This window comes from Scyliorhinus torazame, chromosome 1 (genome assembly GCF_047496885.1).
Source record: "Scyliorhinus torazame isolate Kashiwa2021f chromosome 1, sScyTor2.1, whole genome shotgun sequence".
In the NCBI taxonomy this organism is placed as follows: domain Eukaryota; kingdom Metazoa; phylum Chordata; class Chondrichthyes; order Carcharhiniformes; family Scyliorhinidae; genus Scyliorhinus; species Scyliorhinus torazame.
Genome location: NC_092707.1, coordinates 61,954,979 through 61,968,473, shown reverse-complemented (window position 1 = coordinate 61,968,473; position 13,495 = coordinate 61,954,979). Strand labels below are relative to the sequence as shown.

Below are 13,495 nucleotides of genomic sequence, written 5' to 3'. Positions count from 1 at the left end.
AAGGACTTGGAGTAGTCGGGTGTCATTTATGGCTTTGGTTTGAGCCATTCGGTACTGTGGCTGGGTTAGAAATCTGATTGGAGAGATTAAAGCATGAAGTGGGAAAGGTGGGCATGGATTAGAGAGGCAATAACATGTTCAAAAACTTTGGAAAGGAAACGGAAGTTGAAGATGGGGTGCTAGTATATAGGGATAGAGGGTTCATTTCAGGAGTGCAGTGATGCCAGCAAATTTAAATAAAAGGGAAGAGCTTGCAATAATATGAAGCTTTAATAACCAAGCTATTCCGGCACAGCTACAACATTGGCATCTATCCAATAAAGTGGAAAATTGCCCAGTTATGTCCTTTCCGCAAACAGCAGAACAAATCCAAACCAGTCAATTATTGTCCATCAGTGTACTCTCAATATGAACAAAATGATGGGAGATGCCATCAACAATGCAATCACGTGGCACTTACCAATAACCTGTGCACTGATGCTGAGATTGAATTCCGTTAGCACTACTCAGCTTCAAACCTCATATAGCTTCGATCCAAACATGGATAAAAGAGCTGAACTCCAGAGGTGAAGTGAAAGTGACATCAAGGCCGCACTTGACCAAAGTTGGCAGCAAGGAGTCCGAGTAAATTTTAAGTCAATGATATTCAAGGGGAAAACTCTCCACTGGTTGGAGTCGTATTGTTGGAGTCACAAAGGAGGATGGTTGTAGTTGTTGGACACCAATCACTGGGGCTAGTTTAGCGCAGGGTTAAGTCGCTGGCTTTTAAAGCAGACCAAGGCAGGCCAGCAGCATGGTTCAATTCCCGTACCAGCCTCCCCGAACAGGTGCCGGAATGTGGCAACTAGCGGCATTTCACAGTAACTTAATTTGAAGCCCACTTGTGACAATAAGCGATTTTCATTTTCAATTTTCATTTCATCTCAGCTCTGAGACATTACTGTAGGAGTTCCTCAGGGTAATATCCTAGGCCCAACCATCTTCAGCTGCTTTATCAAGGGCCTCCGCTCTATCAATAGGACAGAAGTGAGAACATTTGCTGATCACTACATTTTTCAGGGCCATTTGCAACTCCTCAGTTAATGAAGCAGTCCATAACTCCTCAGATAATGAAGTAGTGCATAACTCCTCAGATAAAGAAGGCTACCAGAGCTGGTGAAAGGCTGGGAATTGTGCAAAGAGTGACTCACCTGCTAACTGCCAAACCTTCAAATCTTTCAGCCATATACAAATTGGAATCCAGGAGTGTGATCGGTCGGGAGTTCTCATCCTTTCAAGGCTCAACTCGCTTTGTAACAATGCCAGCAGTTTTTGAGTCATAATTAATTATATAATTAAAACTTTTTTTTTAACTTAATTTTAAACTTCTTGAATGGTGCTGATAAATATTTCTGTGAAGTATTTTCAACAAATATCAGTAAAACATGGAATATGGTTAACCAAAAAATCAAAAGATTGCATTGAAGGATGTCCGAAAGGGAAATGGTTAACGAAAAAGCTGAGAATAATGTTCAGATAATAGTTCCGAAAGAGGAAATGGGTAAACAAAAAGCAGGGAAACAGTAAACCTAAAGCTGCAAAAAACTCATAATAGGTGGGGAAACTGAAAGTGGAAAAATACCAAGTCTGAAATGAGAAATGGTTCACTAAAAAACAGAAAGCGATAAAACGAAACATGCAGTGAATTAATATTATTGGATTGACTTTACACTTTACAATCTTTTGTTGATGCAGAAATAGTTAAACCAATTGTGAATATTTGCTAGAATTTAGTTTTACTTTAATTTTATCTTTCTATCCTACAGTGAATATATACAAAGTTGTGACCATGTATGTGCTCTGAGAGACATTGCTGATTTTAAATCATCCTCCCAAGTTTCAGACTTAATCTCGGAGGAGAAATTTGAAGCAGTGTTGATTATCCATCTCTACAAAGGAGGAAGGTTGCTATTAGGTAAGGTAACTCGTGTATTCTCAAAGCTGATTCTAGATTGTGTAGGAATTTGGTAAAAAGAGAATTGAAGAATATTCAGTAAGTGATAAAATAGTGATTATGTTTAAACGGCAATTAAATTTAATGGTGGGAAAGTAAATTTTCCTGAGTCTGATTATGATGGAAAAGTAGATGTTGCACAAGTAAGTAAAAAGTAAATTGTGCTACCTTAAATATATTTGATCTCCCTCGTCTGACTTTCTATTAAGGTGAAAAGTTTGAACTCAGACTTGCTTTGTTTTCATAGTGCATATTTAACTAATGTTGCTACCCCAGTTGGTGTTCATACAGGGTGGGAAGATTCCTGAATGGAACACTGGCTCAAAAGAGCGTTACTTTTCATTTTTTAATGAAAATGTGGAGGGCCAGAGTCACAGGACCACTAATTAGTTTTAACAACAAGAAAAAACATTTATTAAATCTTAAAAGTTTGATTATGATAATATTCCTTTACTCTTCCCCCCCCCCCTTAGCTTCACAAATATAAACAGATTTTAAGGTTAACAAAGTCTATCTTAGACAATAATGGTCTCAGTATCACACCGTCCATTTAAACACACAGACTGGCTGTGGTCAGACACACTCCATTCTGAACCCGAGTGAATTTCAGTGGATTTCTCCTCAAAATCCCCCGAGGTGATTCTTATACCGTGAGACACCTTGTCTCACTGAACTCCAGCTTCCACATGAGCGATTCCGAATTCTGCATTCAAAAGTCCACTTTCAAATCTTCTTTTAAACGATGCTTTCCCTCAGCTGCCTCCATCAATGATTCGCTTCCAGGTTTTGCACCTCTCCCTTCAGGATTCCTTTGGCTCGACTGTTGCATCTTCATAATCTACATACGTGCTTTGTAGGGACTATCGATTCCCAGACTGTATTAAAATGGCACCAAATTTTTGATTTGCCGCTGAGGTCTAGCTTTCCCACTTTAAATCTCGTTACTGCAGCTGTCTCATCAATTCAGAACACTTCATCTGTTTTTCCCTTGGATTCTCCTGAACAGTAAAGAACACTGCCTTGTTCAACTTCTTAGTCTCTGTTCCTTCAGTCTTCATTAGACATTATTTCTGTCCTAATTCCCTGGTTAGCTGGACTTTATTCAGTTCTTTGGGAAATCTGCTTTTTTCCAGTCCCCTTGTCCTGTCCAGCTTTTCTCTGGCAGAGTTGAGAGATGTTCACTCCCCGGCTTGCTATCTTCAACTGCAATATATCAAGCTAAAAAATAAACTCAAATTGCCATCCTACATGCAAGGTGCCCTGGTTGCTAAGCAACAACTTTATGCTTCTACAAACTTGTTTAGTTTTCACGCTGAACCTCTCTAAGCACAATAGAAGCACAGTTGGAACTGAAACTAAAACACCTTTGTTTAGCATGAATCTAACTATAGGTTTGCCCTTCCTTACGCAGAAACACAATATTATATCCACTTAAAACTATACTTTATTTCTAATATTTACGAATAAAAATGAGATTCCCTTAAAACTACCTTTGTTTTCCTGATGCCTATTTTGTCCAAATCATGGTTACTGTTATCAGCTTCTTATTAGCCTGACCTAACAACTAGATCAGTGGGAAATTGCTGCTTGTCAACACAGCCTAAAATAAGAGCAGATACGTATTGAAAACTGCAAAATATATTGAATGTAAGCAGTGACTCCTCAAGGGTTTAATTTATGAATTGGCAGTTTGCATTGCCAATATCGCTTATGAGATTTGTGTCACACTATCATGACTTTGGTCGCAACTTGATTCGAAGTACAGTGCTAAAATCATATATAGAGCAAAACATTTTCAAAATGGTTAGAAGTTTGAGAGCTTCCAATTTAGGCCTGGAGGAAGAAATTCTACATGAAAAATACCTTGGCTAAAGAACATTTATTCCCTGAAAAATGGGTTATTAATGCATGAACATGAACCTGAACCAGTGTTCTATACAAGTTTAATATAGCTTCCTTGCTTTTGTACTCTATCCCCCTATTAATAAAACTTAGGGCGCTGTATGCTTTATTAGCTGTGCTGTCAACCTTTCCTGTCACCTTCAATGAATTGTGCAACATCTACACCCAAGCCCCTTTGCTCCTGTACCTCCTTAGAGTCATACACTTTATTTTATATTGTTTATTTTACATTCTTCCACCAAAATAAATCATACACCTTTTTTATTGGTGAAGCCTCTATGAATTCACTGCAAGGCTGAATGACTTCATATGTCTGTGATTAGGAATATAGCAGCTATAATTTACATGGTGTTTTCTGTCAGTAATGTGGGGCTGGTTTAGCACAATGGGCTAAACAGCTGGCTTGTAATGCAGAACAATGCAAGCAGCGCTGGTTCATTCCCGTAGCAGCTTCCCCGAATAGGCACCGGAATTTGGCAACTAGGGGCTTTTCACAGTAACTTCATTGAAGCCTACTTATGACAACAAGCTATTATTATTAATTTTTCATATTTTCACATTAAGTGAACCAAGGGAAAGTGTAATGCAAGTTTACACCTGTTTCTCAATGTTATTGGCTCTTACCAGACAATGGAAAGTGAGCTGGAGGGAGAGCCCTTGCACAGGATCTTGGTTAGGTCTGATCAAGGACAGTATCACAGAATGGTTACAGCATGGAAGGCCATTTGGTCTATCATATCTGTTCTGGCACTCCGTAGGAGCAATTTATCTAGTGCCATCTCCCGGCCTTTTCTTCTTAGCCCTGCACATTATTCTTTTTCAGATAATCAAATTCCTTCTTAAATGCCTCGACTGAACATGCCTCCACCACATTCTCAGACAGTACCTTTTGAATCCCGACCACTCGCTGCGTGAAATGTTATTCCTCTTGTTTTTCTGGTTCTTTTGTCAGTTACCTTAAATCTGTGCTGTCTTGTTTTTGATCCTTCCACCAAGTGGGACCAGTTTTCCCTGTTTAGACTCCTCATAATTTATCAAATCTTCCCTCAACCTTCTCTTCTCCAATGAAAACAGTCCCAACCTCTCCAATATATCTACAGTTCTCATCCATGGAGCGATTTTTCTGAATCCTTTCTGTACACTCTAATGCCTTCACATCGTTCTTCAAGTGTTGTTCCCAGAAGTACTCCCATTTGAGACTGAACCAGTGTTCTATACAAGTTTAACATAGCTTCCTTGCTTTTGTACTCTATCCCCCTATTTATAAAACTTAGGGCGCTGGATGCTTTATTAGCCATGCTGTCAACCTTTCCTGTCACCTCCAATGACATATACATCAAAGCCCTTTGCTCCTGTATCTCCTTAGAGTAATACACTTTATTTTATATTGTCTCTCTTCATTCTTCTACCAAAATAAATCATACACCTTTTCGCGCTTCTCTACATTAAAATTTCATCAGCCACTTGTCAATCCACCAACCTATCTGTTATTTTGAAGTCATGTACTATCTTTCTGGCTGTTCACAATACTTCCAAGTTCTGTATCATCTACAGATTTTGAAACTGTGCGCTGTACATCAAGTTTATTTATATATGCAATTCGCATACCGCCGCAACCAGTCTACAGCAGACGCCATCTCCTTTGCCCTACATTCATCCCTGGAGCATCTCGACAACAAGGACTCCTACATCAGACTCCTATTTATTGACTACAGCTCCACCTTCAACACCATAATCCCAGCCAAGCTCATATTAAAACTCCCAAACCTAGGACTTGGCTCCTCACTCTGCAACTGGATCTTCGACTTTCTGACCCATACACCACAATCAGTAAGAATAAACAAACAATGCCTCCTCCACGATAGTCCTCAATACCGGGGCACCGCAAGGCTGCGTACTTAGCCTCCTACTCTACTCCTTATACACACACGACTGCATGGCATAATGTGGCTCCAACTCCATCTACAAGTTTGCTGACGACACAATGGTAATGAATCGAATCTCGAATAACGATGAGTCAGAATACTGGAGGGAGATAGAGTACCTAGTGGAGTGGTGTAATGACAACAATCTCTCACTCAATGACAGCAAAGCTAAAGAGCTGGTCATTGACTTCAGGAAGCAAAGTATTGTGCACACCCCTGTCTGCATCAATGGGGCCGAGGTGGAGATGGTTGATAGCTTCAAATTCCTAGGTGTGCACATCACCAAAAATCTGTCCTGGTCCACCCACCTCGACGCTACGACCAAGAAAGCACAACAGCACATATACTTCCTCAGGAAAATAAGGAAATTCGGCAAGTCCACATTGACTCTTACCAACTTCTACAGGTGCACCATAGAATGCATCCTATCTGGCTGCATCACAGTGTGGTATGGCAACTGCTCGGCCCAAGACTGTAAGAAACTTCACACACTCATGAACACCGCCCAGTCCATCACACAAACCCACTTCCCATCCATTGACTCTATCCAAAATTCCCACTACTGTGGGAAAGCTTCTTCCCCAGACCCCTAAACAATCCTCCTGTGAACTGATCTGTTTAATACTAGACTCCTGTATGCTTTGCCCGATGCCTATGTCTATGTATTTACATTGTGTACCTTATGTTGCCCTTTTAAGTATTTTCTTTTCATGTACTAAATGATCTGTTTGAACCGCACGCAGAAAAATACTTTGCACTGTACCTCGGTATACGTGACGATAAACATATTCAATCCAATATATCAGGAGGAGCAAGAGTCCCAACACCGTCCCTTGCGAATCCACTACAAACCTGAAAAACATACATCAGCCACTTCTCTCCATTTCCTGTTACTCAGCCAATTTTGGATCCATGTTACTACTGTCCCTTTCATGAAAATTGAGACAGACGTGCACTGAAAAAGACTCCGAGGAAGGCATTAGGTTTAATTCCTAGCTTTAAAATCTTTGGTTATTGTGAAGTCTCAGAATGCTGGATCTTTTTAATTTAGAAAAAGATACACTTTGTGGAGACGTGAATGAGGTATTTAAGATGATAAAGGGACTAGACTGTGTAAATGTCATAATTTTAAATAAATTAATGATGATAGGAGGATGAGTACAGTTACATTAAGCATAGAAGTAGGTTAGATGCTGAATGAGTTTTCTTTTCCAAATGGTTAATTGAGCTTTTTGGCATATTTTTGTTGATCTTATAGTGGGTATAGTTTTGCTCCAAACTGTAAAAAGAGAGTTGGACGAGTACCTAGACGAGACTGATATTGTTGGTGGGATGTTGAGTAACATCTTATGGCTATTTTTGCCTCCTGGAAATCATGTCGCCATCAATTAGCCGAGGCACTTTTGAAAGCTTTCTTTTTCTACCCAGGAAACTGCTGTGATGTGGAATGCTGGCGTTGGACTGGGGTGGGCGCAATAAGAAATCTTAAAACATCAGGTTAAAGTCCAACAGGTTTGTTTGGAATTACTAGCTTTCGGAGTGCAGTTCCTTCATCAGGTGACCCGATGCTCCGAAAGCTAGTGATTCCAAACAAGCCTGTTGGACTTTAACCTGGTGCTGTTAGGAAACTGCTGGTGAGGGGCTTCTTGTTCGCCTTGGGAGTCCAGAACAAGAGGATGTAGCTTAAAAATAAGGGGTCCCCCATTTAATACTGAGGTGAGGAGAATTTATTTCTCTAAGGGTTGTTATTCTATAGGATTCGCTTCCCCAGTGAGCAGGGAGGCAGGGTCATTTTTAAGGCCAATTTAGATAGATTCTTGATCGAAAGATTCTTGATCGAAAAGGGCGACAAGGAGATAGCGAAGAAAGTAATGACCACAGTGAGATCAGTCATGAACTTATCAAATGGCAGGGAAAGCTTGAGGGGCCCAAATGGCCTACTCCTAATGCTTATTTTCTTATTAGAATCTTTCTTTGCCTTCCATGATTAGAAGAAAAATATCCATTGTGTGCTAGTGGGGAAATAAAACAATATTTTCGGCCATTGCAAGAAAATTTTGTTCCTCGTATCATTTTGCTAAATCATCGCTTTATCTTTCTATGGTTTTGATTGTGTCTATCTTGGAGTACCCAGAACTGGGCCCAATGTTCAAATCAATGTTTTGCACAAATTCAGTGTCAGTTCCTTATTTTATTTTTGTCTGATAAATAAAACTCAGAATGACATTTGCCATTTTATATACTTTGCGTCCTGTATTCTCATCTTTCAAAGATCTTTTTATCTATATACCCAATGTAAAGGCCTGTGAATGCAGGATGATAGGACTTTCTAACTTTTACAGAGCACCATTTCTTCCTTTATGTCCCACTTTTTTTATCTCTCATTCTCATGTACATACGTAAACTGTCTTCAATTTGATCATTCCCTATTCCTGCGATCTTATATATGCCAACTTCGTGACATATGCCTTATTCCTTCTGGGTTAAGAGTGGAGTTGTTTTCTGAAACCGTTTCTCCTGTTCCTGCCTTCTCCCTTTTTCCTCTCCAACTTGATCCCGTCCTTTTATTTTTCCGACTTCACCCTTTTTTCCTCCCTCTTCCGTCCTCCTTTCCCTTCAAGTCCCTCGTTCCCCTCTTGTATTTCTCTCACTTTGACTAATGGTGTCAAAGTAAATAATATTTATCAGCTGAAGTACAAAAAAATTTTTTTTTAACTTATTGTATGTTACCAATGTGGAGGAGTAAGGTGGAAGTTCAAGGAAATTAGTTTGCAAATAAATAAAAATGCCAATTCTTTTAGGCAGTAGTGTTCCATATGGAGTCATATTTGGTGGAACAGACATCAATGAAGATATCAAGGATGAAAAGAAGCGTGAAGTTATGGGTGCTGTCCTGCAGAAATCTAGGTAACAGCAAGCATGTATTTTCTTTCCCCTGTGGTGAAAGGAAGGGATTGGTAAATTGTATGAACCTGTAAACCCGCTGCTAGTTTCAGTATTTGTTTTTGTAAATGGGAAAGCAATCTTGAATGCTTCTCATTTGTATATATCTGATAAAGATAGTTTTCTGTGCTCAAATTTAAGGACAGTAGTGCAAGAGAATGGAAGTCTTCCCATTTCAGATTCCTAGTTATGATGTCAAGCTTTCCCAAGACAGGAATAGCACATTTAGCTATCTAAGCAACATATCTCATTATATTCCAATTTGCATTTGCAAATGAGTCACCCAAGCATTTGGGAAGACACAAAAACTTTCTAGAAATGATGCTATACCAAGGCTCCAATGAACATGAGGAACTTGAGAAATAATAATAAAGAAATAGTAGTGTAGAAATTAATGTCAATTAAATTTGACAAGTCTGGATCCGATGGCTTGGATCCTATGGTTTTGAAAGAGGTAGCTCAGAGGTAGTGCTTGCTAGATTCTAGAAAAAGGTGGATAGTGAATGTAACCTAAGAAAGGAAGGAGAGAGAAAATAGGGACCTATTAAGCAAATTGGCCTGACATCAGTAGTTGAGAAAATGCTAGAATCTATTATTCGGGATGTGGTAAAAGAACACTTAGTCCAGCAAAATGAAATTAATCGTAAACAAAGTAAAGAATTCTGATAATAACTGTAAATACGCATGTAAAGTTTTATTTTTAATGATTTAGATTGCCCAATTCATTTTTTCCAATTATGAGGCAATTTAGCGTAGCCAATCCTCCTAGCCTGCACATCTTTGGGTTGTGGGGGCGAAACCTACGCAAACGCGGGGAGAATGTGCAAACTCCACAGGGACAGTGACCCAGAGCCAGCATCGGACCTGGGACCTCGGTGCCAAGAGGCAGCAATGCTAACCACTGCACCACCATGCTGCCCAATGCGCATGTAAAGTTGTGTACAATTCTTATTATTGAATGTTAGAAGTCCCAATAAGAACACTTTAAAAAAACTGTATAATACACACTAATGTAAATAAGTTAGGGAATGATAGCACTGAGACTACTGTCGCAGATGCAGTGGCAGCATCTGATACCTGTTTTGGTGTTATCATTGTGGTTACCATTGTTGTTTTTGTATTCTGCAAAGTTTTGATCTGAAATGCAAAATTCCAATTAAAAATTATTTTTTTTAAAGCATTTAGGGAATTATAAGTTGGTTAGGCAGAATCAGTGTGCATTTATGGAAGGGAAATCATGTTTGACAAATTTGCTAGAGTTTTTCGAGGTTGAAATGAGCAACATTGACAAGGGAGAACCAGTGGATGTAGTGTATTTGGATTTTCAGAGAGCATTCTATCAGTTTAGGATAATCAGCTTAGGCTGAATGGCCTTCATCTGTGCCATATTAATCTGACATTCAATGAGGTCTCATTCAATAAGTTATTACCCAAAGTTAAGGTTTATCTGATTGAGGTAATATATTAGCATGGATTAGGTTTGATTAATGGACAGAAAACTGTAGAAATAATCAGATTATTTTGGGGTTTTAACTAGTAGAATACTGTAAGGCTAAGTGCTCAGGCTTTAGCTATTTATTTTAAAAAATATATATTTTATTCAAGTTTTTTGGCCAAACATAACAATACGTAGTGTTTCTTTTACACAACAATAAAGCAATATAAATAACCGTGGCCAGTTTTAAACAAATAAATAAGTAATATATAAACAAAAACAAAAAACAAAACTAAATGGCAACTGCCTTGTCCAAAATAAATACTCTCCAAAAATACAATCCAACAATCCAATATACAATTACATATACCAAATACCTATACATATACAATAACATCCCTGAGAGTCCGTCCGATCCCTCCCCCCCCCCCCCCCCCCCACCCCCACTGGGTTGCTGCTGTTGTCTACTTCTTTTCCATTCCCTCTATCTTTCTGTGAGGTAGTCGACGAACGGTTGCCACCGCCTGGTGAACCCCTGAGCCGAACCCCTTAACACGAACTTAATCCGTTCTAACTTTATAAACCCTGCCATATCGTTTATCCAGGTCTCCACACCCGGGGGTTTGGCTTCCTTCCACATTAACAATATCCTGCGCCGGGCTACAAGGGACGCAAAGGCCAACACGTCAGCCTCTCTCGCCTCCTGCACTCCCGGTTCTTCTGCAACCCCAAATATAGCCAACCCCCAGCTTGGTTCGACCCGGACCCCCACCACCTTCGAAAGCACCTTTGCCACCCCCACCCAGAACCCCTGTAGTGCCGGGCATGACCAGAACATGTGGGTGTGATTCGCTGGGCCTCTCGAGCATCTCGCACACCTATCCTCTACCCCCAAAAATTTACTAAGCCGTGCTCCAGTCATATGCGCCATGTGTAGCACCTTAAATTGTATCAGGCTTAGCCTGGCACACGAGGACGATGAGTTTACCCTACGTAGGGCATCAGCCCACAGCCCCTCCTCAATCTCCTCCCCCAGTTCTTCTTCCCATTTCCCTTTCAGCTCATCTACCATGATCTCCCCCTCGTCCCTCATCTCCCTATATATGTCCGCCACCTTACCGTCCCTCACCCATGTCTCTGAGATCACTCTATCCTGCACTTCCTGCGTCGGGAGCTGCGGGAATTCCCTCACCTGTTGCCTCGCAAAAGCCCTCAATTGCATATACCGAAATGCATTCCCTTGGGGCAACCCATATTTCTCCGTCAGCGCTCCCAGACTCGCAAACGTCCCATCTACAAATAGATCTCTTAGTTGTACTACCCCAGCTCTTTGCCATGCTCCAAATCCCCCATCCATTCTCCCCGGAACGAACCTATGATTGTTTCTTATCGGGGACCGCACCGAAGCTCCCGTCCCTCCCCTATGCCGTCCCCACTGCCCCCAAATTTTCAATGTAGCCACCACCACCGGGCTTGTGGTGTATTTCTTTGGTGAGAACGACAACGGCGCCGTCACCATTGCTTGCAGGCTAGTCCCCCTGCAGGACGCCATCTCCAATCTCTTCCACGCCGCTCCCTCCCCTTCTCCCATCCACTTACACACCATTGAAACATTGGCGGCCCAGTAGTACTCACTTAGGCTCGGTAGTGCCAGCCCCCCCCTGTCCCTACTACGCTGCAAGAATCCCCGCCTCACTCTCGGGGTCTTCCCAGCCCACACAAAACTCATAATGCTCTTCTCAATTCTTTTGAAAAAAGCCTTCGTGATCACCACCGGGAGGCACTGGAACACAAAAAGGAATCTCGGGAGGACCACCATTTTAACCGCCTGCACCCTACCTGCCAATGACAGGGACACCATGTCCCATCTCTTGAAATCCTCCTCCATCTGTTCCACCAACCGTGTTAAATTAAGCCGATGTAATGTACCCCAATTCTTGGCTACCTGGATCCCCAGGTACCGGAAGTCCCTTGTTACCTTCCTCAACGGTAAATCCTCTATCTCTCTACTCTGCTCCCCTGGATGCACCACAAATAACTCACTTTTCCCCATGTTCAGTTTATACCCTGAAAAATCCCCAAACTCCCCAAGTATCCGCATTATCTCTGGCATCCCCTCCGCCGGGTCCGCCACATATAGCAACAAATCATCCGCATATAGAGATACCCGGTGTTCTTCTCCCCCCCCCCCTAAGTACTCCCCTCCACTTCCTGGAACCCCTCAGTGCTATGGCCAGGGGTTCAATCGCCAATGCAAACAATAACGGGGACAGAGGACATCCCTGCCTCGTCCCTCTATGGAGCCGAAAATAGTCAGACCCCCGTCCATTCGTGACCACGCTCGCCATCGGGGCCCTATACAGCAACTGTACCCACCTGATATACCCGGCCCCAAAGCCAAATCTCCTCAACACCTCCCACAAATAATCCCACTCCACTCTATCAAATGCTTTCTCGGCATCCATCGCCACCACTATCTCCGCTTCCCCCTCTGGTGGGAGCATCATCATTACCCCTAGCAGCCTCCGTATATTTGTATTTAGCTGTCTCCCCTTCACAAACCCAGTTTTGTCCTCCTGGACCACCCCCGGGACACAATCCTCTATCCTCATTGCCATTACCTTGGCCAGAATCTTAGCATCCACATTCAGGAGGGAAATGGGCCTGTATGACCCGCATTGCAGCGGGTCTTTTTCCTTCTTTAGGAGGAGCGATATCGTTGCCTCTGACATAGTCGGGGGCAGCTGCCCCCTTTCCCTCGCCTCATTAAAGGTTCTCATCAGTAGCGGGGCCAGCAAGTCCAAATATTTCTTATAGAATTCAACTGGGAATCCGTCTGGTCCCGGGGCCTTCCCCGCCTGCATGCTCCCAAACCCTTTCACTACTTCCTCCGTCTCAATCTGTGCTCCCAGCCCCACTCTCTCCTGCTCCTCCACCTTAGGAAATTCCAGCTGATCCAGAAAGCACATCATTCTCTCCTTCCCGTCGGGGGCTGCGCTTCATATAATCTTTCATAAAATGCCTTGAACACTCCATTCACTCTCTCCGCTCTCCGCTCCCCGCTCCATCTCTCCCTCCTCATCTCTCACCCCCCCTATCTCCCTCGCTGCTCCCCTTTTCCTCAGTTGGTGGGCCAACAACCTACTCGCCTTCTCCCCATATTCGTACTGTACACCCTGTGCCTTCCTCCATTGTACCTCTGCATTACCCGTAGTCAACAAGTCAAATTCTACATGTAGCCTTTGCCTTTCCCTGTACAGTCCCTCCTCCGGTGCCTCCGCGTATTGTCTGTCCACC

At 42.1% G+C, this 13,495-nt stretch overlaps 1 protein-coding gene across 2 annotated transcripts in view; it reads left to right on the top strand.

Moving 5' to 3' along the window:
- glt1d1 (glycosyltransferase 1 domain containing 1) overlaps window positions 1–13,495 on the top strand; it is a 123,553-nt gene that overhangs the window by 12,030 nt on the left and 98,028 nt on the right. The window contains exons 2-3 of one of the 2 annotated variants that reach the window (XM_072495746.1): window positions 1,806–1,954; window positions 8,622–8,727. In XM_072495746.1, coding sequence (XP_072351847.1) covers window positions 1,806–1,954; window positions 8,622–8,727 — 255 coding nt within the window. The remainder of the gene's footprint in view (window positions 1–1,805; window positions 1,955–8,621; window positions 8,728–13,495) is intronic. The other variant, XM_072495755.1, reaches the window with a different exon arrangement.